The sequence below is a fragment of the Emys orbicularis genome, chromosome 11, assembly GCF_028017835.1.
Source record: "Emys orbicularis isolate rEmyOrb1 chromosome 11, rEmyOrb1.hap1, whole genome shotgun sequence".
Taxonomy (NCBI): Eukaryota; Metazoa; Chordata; order Testudines; family Emydidae; genus Emys; species Emys orbicularis.
The window spans coordinates 55,956,803-55,969,377 of record NC_088693.1 but is presented as its reverse complement, the minus strand read 5'-3'; the positions used below and the strand labels follow the sequence as shown (position 1 = coordinate 55,969,377).

General features: G+C 42.5%; 1 protein-coding gene across 1 annotated transcript in view; it reads right to left on the bottom strand.

Annotated features, from left to right (window-relative positions):
• Window positions 1-12,575, bottom strand: part of CCDC150 (coiled-coil domain containing 150) — a 45,518-nt gene that overhangs the window by 3,370 nt on the left and 29,573 nt on the right. The window contains exons 15-21 of the mRNA XM_065413584.1: window positions 12,348-12,455; window positions 7,481-7,609; window positions 5,332-5,501; window positions 3,402-3,495; window positions 2,361-2,530; window positions 1,355-1,481; window positions 481-675 (exon numbers count right to left, since the gene is read on the bottom strand). Of these exons, the coding sequence (XP_065269656.1) occupies window positions 481-675; window positions 1,355-1,481; window positions 2,361-2,530; window positions 3,402-3,495; window positions 5,332-5,501; window positions 7,481-7,609; window positions 12,348-12,455 (993 nt within the window). The remainder of the gene's footprint in view (window positions 1-480; window positions 676-1,354; window positions 1,482-2,360; window positions 2,531-3,401; window positions 3,496-5,331; window positions 5,502-7,480; window positions 7,610-12,347; window positions 12,456-12,575) is intronic.

The window sequence follows — 12,575 nt, the reverse complement described above, 5'->3', positions numbered from 1 at the left end:
CTGCTGGGGGCAAGCAGGCAGCGGAGTGGCACTGGCGCCCAGCACAGAGGATTAAGGCAGGGAGAGGGAGGCACAAGCACCCAGCAGTGTTCTACTGACTGGAAATCACTCGTTTATAAAAAGGACACAAAGGCAGCCAGAAGCTGCAGGCCCTTCCCTTCAGCATGATCCGTTGGCAAAAAGATGCCTTATCCAATCCACTGAACTGGGAAACAAAGGACTGCCATGAAGTGATCTGTCGAACTATAGAGTGACCCCATAGCAAAAGGAGCATTTAATGTAGCAAAAAAAAAAAAAAAAAACCAAAGGACAAGCATTTCCCAGCTGTTACTGACACTATCAGACTCCTATTGGCACCAGGTTTTTTCCATACCAATGGCAGTATCCTGGCCTGGCCCCACTGCAGTGACAGCAGTAGTTCTTCCCATTCGGGGGAGAGATGAACGGGGTTTTTCAGAGTGAAAAGGTATCTGCACAAACCTTTATCCTCTCTGTGTTCTGGATGTTGTTAGTCTTGGAAGCCAAGTAGTGTCTGATTTGAGATCTTTGGCTCTTTAGCTTCCCCCTGTAACTGACCAGGGACTTTTCCAACTCCATTATTTTCTGCCGCAGCTCCCTGTTAGCCCGGGACACTTCAGCAGATTTGGAAGAAGCCTCTTCAAGGGCTTTCTTCAGCTAGGAGGCATATAGAAGAGGTTAGTTCATGTTCATCCCCAAAAATGTCTGGCTAGGGTAATCAGAGACATGTATTTCCTGTGAACATCACCAGGAAGAGTGCCTGGTAAGTAGCTGGTAAGCTGGATCCTCCAGTTATTCATAGGGAATGAAAGAATACACAGCTTAACCTCTGGGTTTCTGAATACTTCTATGGTCAGAGGACACAGATTATAGAAAGAATATAGCCCACGACAGACCAAAGAAGCAGAGATCACTGTTTTACTGCCTCTTCTCTTCCATATACCATGTTTTTATGACAAGAATTTTGTAGTAATTGGAGGCTGCTATCCAACATCATACAACCTTCAAACTATAGCCTTTTGGTTCTTCCTGGAAACCATGTTCTAATTAATCTTTGGTTTATTCCATAGGCTCTAGAGGGGAATACAGTTAGGTTTGCACAAAAAACAAAAGGGGAGGGACAGACATGATAAATACATCACTAACTATGCTACAGCCGCTACAGCATCACTTTGTCCACTGCAGGCCAAACTCTATGTTGCTACCAAATGATACTGCAACACAAAAGGGGGACAAGAAGTGTCATGGATCCCTTTTGTTTTCTTATTGTTGGGAAGCAGAGCTCTTCTCAGGACTCGGACCATGGAAGGAATCTTGTAATTCTGCCCCTCCTCACCTCAGCAGATTCTCTGTGACCTGCTTTCCTCATAGCCTCTCGCTCGGTCTGAAACTGCTTCTTCAAGGACTCCAAGCGTTCGGAATACAGCCTTTCTTCCATTGTGGCTTCTTCAATTAGCTGCTCCCTTTCAGGAAAGAAGGAAGACACAAGCTATAGGAAATAAACCATACTGAGAGAATTCATAAACACTGCAAGTGGGAAGACCTGGCCACAAAAAGAAAACAGCAGGAAAAAGTGATGATCCAAAAAATATTTCCTCTGCTTGGGCGGGCCTCATTTTGCCACATTATGTGCACCACAAAGATTTGACTTAGCTTTTGAAGCATGGGCATACAGGAGGCCAGTTCAATCTGTTCATCCAACTGCATGTTCAGCACATTTCTTTCCTCAACAATAGCTCCAAATAGCAATACAAGACAGATTCTCCTTGCCTGAGGGAGGCTTTTCCCTCAGAGCCAGCAGGTGGCTGCTCTAGGCCAGCCTGCAGAGTTCTCCCAGGAGAATGAGGCGGACTGCTCCAGCTCATAGCGTTCCTCATCTCCAAGGAAATCATGAAGGATTCCATCAGCAAGCAGCCTGCAGTTTCCAGGAGGCAGACTCCTTCCCCGCCCCCATCCCTTGCTGGCAGTACAGGAACAATAGCTATATTGCAAGGCTGTCAGTGGCAAGTGCTGCCAGCCACGCAGGCATGTCACTCACTCAAACAGCAGTATAGTGCTCCTGCATTCTGGGCTGTGCCACACAGCCCAGAGGAAAGACTGGGCTCCATTTGCAGCCTTCCAACACTGCAGAGGAGCCTGGAGAAGTCACTGCATCAGCAGGCAAATAGCTCGTTCATGTGGCTTTGCACCAGTCCATCAATCCACCAAGCTGCTGGCTCAACAGCAACACCACAGAGATTGTTGCTGCAACTGACAAAAGGATGGAAAGGGCCACAAGCTCTGCAGTTAGAAATGGAAAAGCAAAGTGTTCCTCGGCCACGGCACCTTGCACTTGTTCTTACCTGCAGGCCATCAATTGCTGATGCTCAATTTCTTTCCTGTCCAATTCTTCCTGAGTATGTATCACCTTGCTCTGCAGGGTACTATTGGCCTGCAGAGCTTGTTCCAAACTCAAAGCAAGCTTCTTATTGTCTGCTCTAGCGACTTCTAGTGCTTTACAAAGTGGGTCCACCTCAGGGGTAAAGAGAGAGAGAGATCTAATTTATATTTAGTTGAATGAAAAGAACTTGTATAAACACTCCTTCCCTCACCACCTCCCCAGTAAGAACAGAAGGGATCTTTTTCCCAGTCAGTGTCAGTTCGCTGGACTGGAATTCTGGCCACCAGTTGCCCACAATTGATAGTCATTAAGCAGAGGCTGCTAACACACCATTTGTATTTGCCAGAGGGAAGTCCTCAGACTCAATTTCAGAAGACCAAGCATCACATCCCGCTTTCCATCAAGGCTTCACAAGACAGCAAACTTCCTTCCAAATGAAGGCTTTCCATGGTAGGCATAACCATGACTGACACTAATAATGGCCCTGTCTACGTTAAGGGCAAAATTGTCTTTAAGTGTTAGAATTGTGTTTTAAAACCTATTTTGTTTTAACTTTCTCCTGGTATAGACATGGCCCAAGAGATGCCTCCAATGCCTCCAGCAAAAATACAGAAGACTAGACTAAATATTTCTAAGTTTAAACACAAGCAGCAATGCCCCCACCCCCACCCCCCCACCCCCAAAAAAGAGAGGTAAAGAGGAGAATGTGAAGAACAAAATAAAGATATTAATGAGAAGGAAATGCACATTTCAGAAACATTTGTCTACATTTTCTGTTCCCATTTGAAGACAGTTGGAAGTTTACCTCTCTCAAGGCATTTCTGGATGGAGTAAAACTTCCTTTCTATAATCTCCAGAAAATGATCTACCCCAATGTTTACAGATTTTGCCTTGTAAGTTTCCCAGCATGTACTCCTCCACATTCCATCTTCCAAAAAAGCAGGATGGTTCAGTACCACAGAACTAATCAAACCTGTTATCATTGGAAAAACTTGGTCTCTACCTGACTATTGTGCTGAGTTTCTATGACAACCAGTTTGGCCTGGTACTGTTCCAATTCTACCTCTAACCTCTGGATTTTTTGTTGGTTCTGGGTCCTGCAAACAAACGGAGTTAGAGAATAAAGAATCGATCAAGGGGCATGGTTAACAGCAAAGCTATCTATGCATTCCTTTGCCCTGTAGAGCAGAGATCATATCACAGTTCAGTTTTCTACCTTCTAGTCCAAACCAAATACTTTGAACTGAATTTTAATTTGTCAATCTTCTCTCTCAACCCCCAATTTCTTCCCCTTCTTATGCACACCATGAGATTATGAATTGGCTTCAGCCACTGATATCATACCACTTGGTGTATTCCCAAGCAGCACGTAAAGGTAGGCCAAATGACATTAATGTTAGCTAACTGGTATAGCCATAGGTCTAGGCATCCAAAATCAGTTTTAATTTTATAGCATCATCGAATTCCCAGCACTATGATTTGCTGTGCAGCAATGTACAGTCATCTCCCATTCATGAAAATCTGCGACACAGGGATTGCTGGCCTATAGTATCATGACTGGCACTATATACATGGCTGACAGGAGTTGCCTGCCCATAAATACCATTGTACATGTGGCTGACATGCTTCACTGGCTCACATCACAACTGTAATTACATGTTCTGCCAACTCATTAATCTGAAACTTTATGTTTGTTGACTGTGTGTTAATTGTAAAAGAAAGAGGAAAGTGCTGCAAATTCTCAGATATTTTTGACCTGTGAGATTTTGGGCCAGGATGTTAACTGGTTCAAACTAGAATAAAAATCTCAAAAAAATACAGAATAAATTCTGTCCACACAGGAAATGGAGTAGTCTTTCCGTGTGCTAATCAAGGTAGATCAGAGACAAAAATACAGTTAATGTGCTATTTACATTTACACTACAATCTCCTCTCTGCTAGATGCCTACATAAGTTCCTATAGGGATTAATAATCAGATATTGGCTTTATAATAACAGAGCACTTCCCCTAAAATTTCAAGAATCAATAGTTACTTGAAAAGTAAGACAAATTGCAGGGTATGTGCACCCTGAAATTTGCAGAGATACTCAAGGAGTTATGCCTCAGTGGGGAAAAATGTTATATGTTAAGGCAGGGATCGGCAACCTTTGGCGCGAGGCCCATCAGGTAAGCCCCTGGTAGGCCGGGCCGGTTTGTTTACCTGCCGCATCTGCAGGTTCAGCCGATCACGGCTCCCACTGGCCGCGATTCGCCGCTCCAGGCCAATGGGGGCTGCAGGAAGCGGCGCGGGCCAAGGGATGTGCAGGCCGCCCTTCCCGCAGCCCCCATTGGCCTGGAGCGGTGAACCGTGGCCAGTGGGAGCTGCGATCGGTCAAACCTGCGGACGCAGCAGGTAAACAAACCGGCCCAGCCTGCCAGGGGCTTACCCTGATGGGCCGCATGCCAAAGGTTGCCGATCCCTGAGTTAACGGTATTAAAAAAGTCTGTAAAAGGTTTTTGGATGTTGACTCCCACTATTCCCAGTTATAAATCCCTACACGATTGACTTCTGGAGATATTTTTATGAAGTAAGTGCAGTATGCCTTTTGCACAAGAATGATAGGTAGGTTAACGGAGAAGACAGTGTATTCTCAACTACAACCCTTACACAACTGGTCATATGTACCTGAGGGGCAAATCAGCTGGTGCTTCACCACTGCTATGACTCCATTCTCCCAATATTGCAGAAAAAAACTAACTGCAGGGACTATAAAAACAAACTGGGTTCCCACCTTATCTGGTCCTATATAGTCTGCTTACTTACCAAAAGGCAGATAATGGTCTTGAGCTCTAGGGAAAGAGCTAGTGATCAAGCCATTCCCTGGCCTGGCTTGTTTAGTTTTTCACTACATTGCAGATACGGAGAGTCAGAGAGAGTTTCAAGCACAGTTACCTGTCTTTTCTGAGTCCTGTGATCTCAGAATCCTTGCGCCCCAGATCAGTTTGCACCTTCTCCAGAGCTGCCTGCATCCTGCTGTGAGAAGCCAGCACATTCTCCAGCACAGATGTCACCTTGTCGTTATCCTCCTTTGCCTCCTCTAGCTGGCGCTTTAAGTTTGCCATCTAAAATTCAAGAAAGCAGGCAGAGGGGGGAAATTGGTTAACTTCCAATAAAGACTACTTTGATCATACTCTTTATATAAATCATAAGTAGGCTACACCCCTGCAGGCTCAGGGAAGATTGGTCTTGTCTTTGTTGTATTAATTAAAAAATGGGCCAAAGGTGTTAATATAACCCAGTCACTGTCCAACATTAAACAGTTTTAAACAAGGTTTGGGGTTTGGTATATAGCGATTTCAGCCTGCTTAGTACCATGGCGCAAACACAATTAAAAATCCTTTTAGCCTTTTATTAAAGATAAAGAAAAGAAGGAAACACAGTTAAAGCATTTCAAATAAAAAGTATCAAATAAGGCTTTCATTTCAACAACATCCCTTGTTTCCTTTCCCTTTAGTTAAGAGGTTTTTTTAGAAAGAAAAAAACCCTTGTCTGATGGTCTTAAAGATGGTAATAATTGTCCTTTTGGGGAAAAGAAAAGTAAGTAGAGATGGGTATGAGCAGTTCTTCTTCTTCTTGTTATTAAAGTCCATTTCCACTACCTAAAAGATAAAACAAGACAAACACACACACACACACAGAGAAAAGAACAGCAAAGATAGAAAATGAAGTTTCTGTCTCTGGTGTTGACTTTCACTTGCAACTTCATTGCTGGTAAAACACAGGCACAGTACCTGGTCTTATTCACTCCGAGACCTAGCAAACTTGTACCAGCATCAAGGGCATTGCATATTTTGGAGGGCATTGCATTTAGCTGCCTCTTTCTGGTCACAGGCTTACCACTATGTTACAAAATATAATCTTGGCCAGCTAAGCCAGAGTTTTATTAGACAGAAGGAAAAAGGAGGGGGGGATAGGAAAGAAGCCATAAGGCAGGGAAGGAAAAGCTCATACTTTTGGGCGGGGTGGGGAGACAAAGTCTCACATCCCAAGTGGTATTCGGGATTCTGCTGGAGCCAGTGGCAGTGTTACCTGGCTCCCTCTCTCTGGCCTGGTCAGGACATCTCTCAGGATGACCGAGTCCCAAGAGACAGTGAGAGTGGCAGCCAGTAGCCAGTTTTTCTCTCTAAAGTCACTTTCTTAAGGCCTCCAAAAAGGAGTGGTTAATGGACTAATTCAGTCTGTCTCCCTTTTGTACCTTTTCCCATCAACATTTGTTATGATTTGTGACATCTTATGAACTTTCACTTACTATTTAAAGTTTACCTCACAATTAGGGTAAATTTGTAGGCCCAATTATCAAAACATCTCCTTCAGCCTGTATTTGAAGGTGTGCTGGGAGGAGAAAAGTTCTCCAGAATTCCTCTCCATTTCCCGCCCACCCTTTGGTGTAATCATCAGAGGAACCTGTCATTCTGGCTAAGGAGGGACAGACCTAACCCCTCCAACTTTACCAACACTGGTTAAACATGCTGCCTCTGTGGCATTCAGTTCCCATCAGCATAGGGCACGAGAGTGGAATACGAACTCTAATAGCATGTTGCGGTACTGTCCACTATGAAGTCCACATTGACTATGTTGCATCTGCCAGACTCTGTTTTGCACCCTTATTCAAAGGTTTAGGGTCCAACATTAAATAAGTGTTACATTTACATAAGTGTTAACTCCACTGATTTCAAGGTAACTTCTGACTCGCACTGATGTAAGAGGAGAATCAGGTCCCAATTGCTGATACAGAACTTTCTAAGTAAATATTAACCCCTGGTTACCACCTGTATGTTGCTGGCATCAACTGCCTACTTTATCAATGACCATCAGTTGAATGCTGCATAATACTGCAAAACATCATACAGGATTGTACAGCACCTTGAGACTCAGGAGTCAGTATTCTACACTCATTCCAGAACCAGTATTGGAGCACTGTTGTCCATGTAGACATCAACAAGCTAATAAGACTTATGTTGAAGTTTAAATTTGCTGTGCTGGAATCTGAGCCAGACTATATCAGATTTGTCTCCTTTAAAGAAAAATCCTGTTTCCTTGCCTTTTGCTTCTCCCTCTCTTCCATGGCTTCCATGTGCCCCTTAATTTTCTGACTCTCTCGCAATGCCTCATCACGGGACTTGATTGCCATAGAAAATTCTTCTTCTTTGTGTTCAAAGGTGGTCTGTGCCTTTGCAAAGAGACAGAGGAAGAGGGTGAATTTTAGTTTTCCAAATCAAAGGAATTGGTTCTAATAGTTTACAATTTAAGGTGGTGGAGGGACTTTACCAGCGAAATGGTCCAGATGTCCTGAAATCTAGACACCTTGATTCGGTATTTAGAACAAGAGATTTTATTTTTCAAAACAAGCATTATAAAGAAACTGCCACCCCTCATCCGGCCTCGGTGAGGGAGATAATGAGATGGAACTGGAAACTCCAACCCCAGTAGGGGCTGCAGTACTTTCCTTCAGGGGCATTAAACCTCTTTTTGACTTTATGAAACAAAGATCCAATATTTCCCTCAGAATCCAAGCTTTAAAATAAATTAAACATGAGTAGCAGTAAAACAAGCATATGTGTTTTCTCCTGAATCTATTGATAGGATTTATTTCCTTGGTTTTATTTTTAGAGAATAGTCTTCTAGTTTAATGGATTTTTAAATATTTGTTACAATGTACAGAGTCATGGGTGCTCGCTTTATTGATAGTCATTACGGTTTCTCACTGCAGATCATCCATAGTTCAAGCATTTCCTCATTTGAGTGCACGTTACTGTTTAATTGTTACATTTATTATCATTAGAGATCTGCAATATTTTATAAAGAGCTGCTGCTCACTAATCTCCCAATAAACACAATCCTTATAAGCCACAGTTTGTAACAGAGAGAAAGGAGGGACAAGTCAATTGTTTGCAAAATCCAAAGGCCACGTTAAACACAAATAACTGACATTTCATGAGACTCCTCTGGATACTGCCAGCCATAACTATAGCTCTAGGCATAGGAACAAGTCTCTGGGTATACCACTTCTTTTAATATTAAAAGAGAACACAAAATAGGTAATTCAAAAAGATATGGCAGAAAAGAAGAGATTTTTTTTTTTTTAGCCAAACTCCTGACATATTGTCCAAAAAATGGAAACCAGAATAAGCCAGTTACTATTTTTTATTCCAAAAATATAACTTTTAGTGACGTCCTCTGGGTATCAGGTACACAATATTCTCCAATCTCTGCTTCCCAAGGGAAAAAAAAAACTTTAAAACTAAAATACTTTTGGCTTTCTCAAAATCAAAGGTGATCTACTTTGTGTCACCCAGGGTAACTCAAAGTTTGTTTCTACCTGTTCCTTGAAACTTCCACTTGTAAATCAAGTTCAAAGCTTCTCAGCTGGGTTACTGAGATACAATTTAGAACACAGAGGGCTTCCTTTGTCCCAATCCCATTATAAACCAAACCTGATCTGTCTTCCAACAAACTAAATATATAGCATCAGTCGGAAGGTGGTCTGGCCTTTTTACATCAACAATTCAGACAGGACCATTACCTCACATATCCCTGCACATTACCTCAAGTCTAGAGTCAGAAATAATTTCAGTCTGAAAACTTTGTCTTCTAAGTGGACTTCATTAACTGAGCCTGCACCTTTCTATACAAGAAGCTCCCAAAGACACCTGTAGTTGGTATTTTCCAGTATTTCCTAATTTTTGCTAACAATTGAATTATTAGTGCCCCAGAAACTGCCTTAAGTTTCTATCGTATAGTTCAGAGGTGCCCAACCTTATTACCCAGGAGGGCCACGTAAACCTAGGCACAAACTTGTATGGGCCAAACAGATTCTAAATATTTTAATAAGATTTAAAGTCACCTGTATTGATTTATATTTTAAGTTCAGCTTCTTTTGTGTGTATTTAGATAGACTGTTTCTATGTGCAGTATTATCTATTTATACACTTGTGTAAACTAAAATGATGTGCACATGATGACAAAATGCCATTAGTAGATTGTATTGAAACATGCCATGGGCCTTATGAAATGCTCTGGTAGGCCATAGGCTGGACACCCCTGCTAGTTTGTTTCAAAGTCTTCACTCACCATCAGGAAATCTTCTTCACTAAGTTCTGCAGACCATTCAGCTTTCAATAGCCTTGGAGCGAGGATGTCTATTTTACCCTCCAATCTTTCCTCCATGGTCTTAATAGCATTTAACAAAGTCCTCAGAGAGATTCTAGGACAGTCACCACATTCAGAAGCAGACTTCCTTGAATGTAGACCCGGCATGAAATGAACCCGGTGTGAAGGGCAATGGACAGTAGAAGCATGCGATCCAAAGCCGGCAGCTCCCTCTCCCAAACCACCCATATCTGACCTAATGTAATGAACACTGGGCTTCTGCTGCCAGGGCCTCTCTGAGGATTTTCTTCTTTTTGGTGGCATTGTTGCTACAAAACAAATCAATCAGTCCAAGTAGACAGAAATGGATGGGAGGAGGGAAAAAGGAAGAAATAAAGAAAACCAGAAGAGCGCACAGTAAGGTAACAAACTACCCCCAAAATGTCTATCCCACTGAAGACACAATAGAGGCCACACTCACAGATACTGCATCTTATCCCTGCACTGCATTACTTTATAAAGACCTTGTAAGCCATTTTAAAGCATCATTTACTATTTCTGATTAATTTGAGGGGGGTTTTCAGTTTTCTTTCCCAATACTTTGCAAGACCAAATTTTCCACAGCAACTTATCTGGGGAAGCTAAATATGTGTGGTTTCCCTTCATATCTTATTAGCACTGAGACATCACTGCTCACCAGTACAGCATTAGAACTATATGCAATGTCACTATGCCTTTCCCCTTCTGATCATATTATATACTGTGACCTCACCAAGCAGAATGTAACAGCTCACCATCTGGAACTTAATCTTGCGTCATGTGAGGCAGAACATTCTAAGGGTTCTATTCATGATTCTGCCAATCTCTTGCTGTGAGACCTTTCTGTGTCTCCATTTTTCCCCTATCTGTAGAATGGAGATAACTTAATATTATCTTTGTAAATTGCTTTCCTAAAGTTTGAGGGCATTCGGATAGTGGATTTTGCTTTATTTTGGTGTGAATCTATGGCTCCCATTACCACAATGTCAGACTGTCTCACAATCTTTAAAGTATCTGTTAGAGCTAGTTGGGAATTGCTTGATGAAATATTTTGTCAAAAAATTCCAATTTGTCAAAAGTGAAACTTTTTGCAGGAAAGGGTTAAGTTAGATGAATTTTTCAAATTAGTTTTTGAAATTTTTTTTGAAAATTCTGGTTTTCAAGTTCAAAACAACTTTTGATTTTCTAAACATTTGAGTGCCCCAAACCACATTTTTGTTGTTGGATTTTTGGTTTGCGAAAATTTGAGCTAGTCATCCCAATTCAGGATGGGAAAACATTTGTTTGACAAACACTTTTCTGCCCAGCTCCAGTATTTATCCCCCCTGACATCCCTGTGAGGTAGGGCAGCATTATTATAGGTATGACGACTAGATGACTTATTTGCCCATGGGAGTAAGTGGTAGGGCAGGGAATTGAACCAAGGCCTACTGCGCTACAGGATCCCATCCTAATCACTGCTGCATCCTGCCTCTCTAATCTGAAGTGCAAACTAGCGTGGCACATACTATTTGCATATCCTACAACTTGAGCATTTTCCTTCATCATTCTAGGAGCAATCCATCCCAACAGAACACACTTTAAGGCAGTTACTATAAACTGTAATTTTCTTTAAGAATCTAAAGGATTTCCTTCTCTGACCAAGAACTTGTTGGTGTCACTAGGCATAGCTACCAGGTAACTCGGGGGAGTGGAAGGCCATAAGTGCCGATGAAACTCCCTTGCTCTGGGTCTAAGTGAACCACAGAACTCCATCTTGTGAACTTTCACCTACTTCTATGCTAACTGCCTACATGCTGTAGCAGAAAATGTGATGGTCAGCTTTTCTAGCAGACAGCTGCAGTTTCGCTCACAAATACAGTAGAGATAAGGACAGGGGGAAGGGGGAGGGAGAAGCCTCTACGTCTTAGCCTGCGAAGGCCGAAGATTAGCAGACAAATGGGAAATGTTCTAATAAGCCACAATGTGTGTCTGCTGTACTTGCTTGGGCAGGGAGGGGTAGTGGGGGAGAAACAGACAAAGCCTGCACAGAAACAGCTTGGAATATAAAAGGGGAAACTTGCTTATATGTGCTGCGCTTGATTTGAGACATGTTGGTCTCCTAGTGCCTATTCAGAGCTCTTGAATAAACTTGGATTGCTTCTCCACCTCGGTGTGTTCATTGGTGCGAAGCACACCGGGCAACGAACCCCGCTGTTGCCCCCCTCGGGCCCTTTGGGCCGGCAACAAACTAATTTGCAATATTAAACTGGCACTCACAGACTTCTGTTTCTTCTCAGACATCCAAACAAGACTAGCAGAAAACATGGCCTAGTGCACCTAATAAAACATGCAAGCTTGGTACCTCTGCCCAGCACAACATAACCCCTGTTTGTGCTGTTCCTAACAAGACTGAATAAGTGATCTAGATCAGATTGGCCTGAACATTCACAGCATTCTTCCTTTTTCCCCTCCCAGAAAAGCAACCAAATAATCTGTGACAATTTATACTCTCTACTGTGAGCCAGGAGTAGAAAGACATGAAAATTCCTACAATCCCACAGATTTGGCAAGTTCCAGCCCTAAACACACACATAACATTTGCAGGAAAACAGCCTTGTTGTTTTGGTACCTGCTTCAGCTGAGCTTCCATCCTTTGCATGTTAATCTTGACAGAGCCAAGTTCTACATTCACCTGTTATTTATAATAATAAAAGTTAGTATTACGCTATTGATGTTCTTGAGGGGAGCAGTTTGACTCCAACGCTGAGAAGTGAAGAATCCTCTGAGTTTGATTGTACCTGAGTATATTTGGTCTCCAAGGCTGTATTCAGCTTGCGAAGGTGGCTATTCTCTGAATGTGCATCTGCAAGAGATTGCAGTTCTTCCTCCAGCTGCTGTACTTTGGTCTAAAGGAAAAAGCAGAGACGCAGTCAGCATAAATCTCAATGCACCTATTTAGTAAGTGAAGAGAAGGAATGCGCTTGAGACAGCCAGAGAAGCAGCGAGCGAGAGAGTGTTTGTAAAAC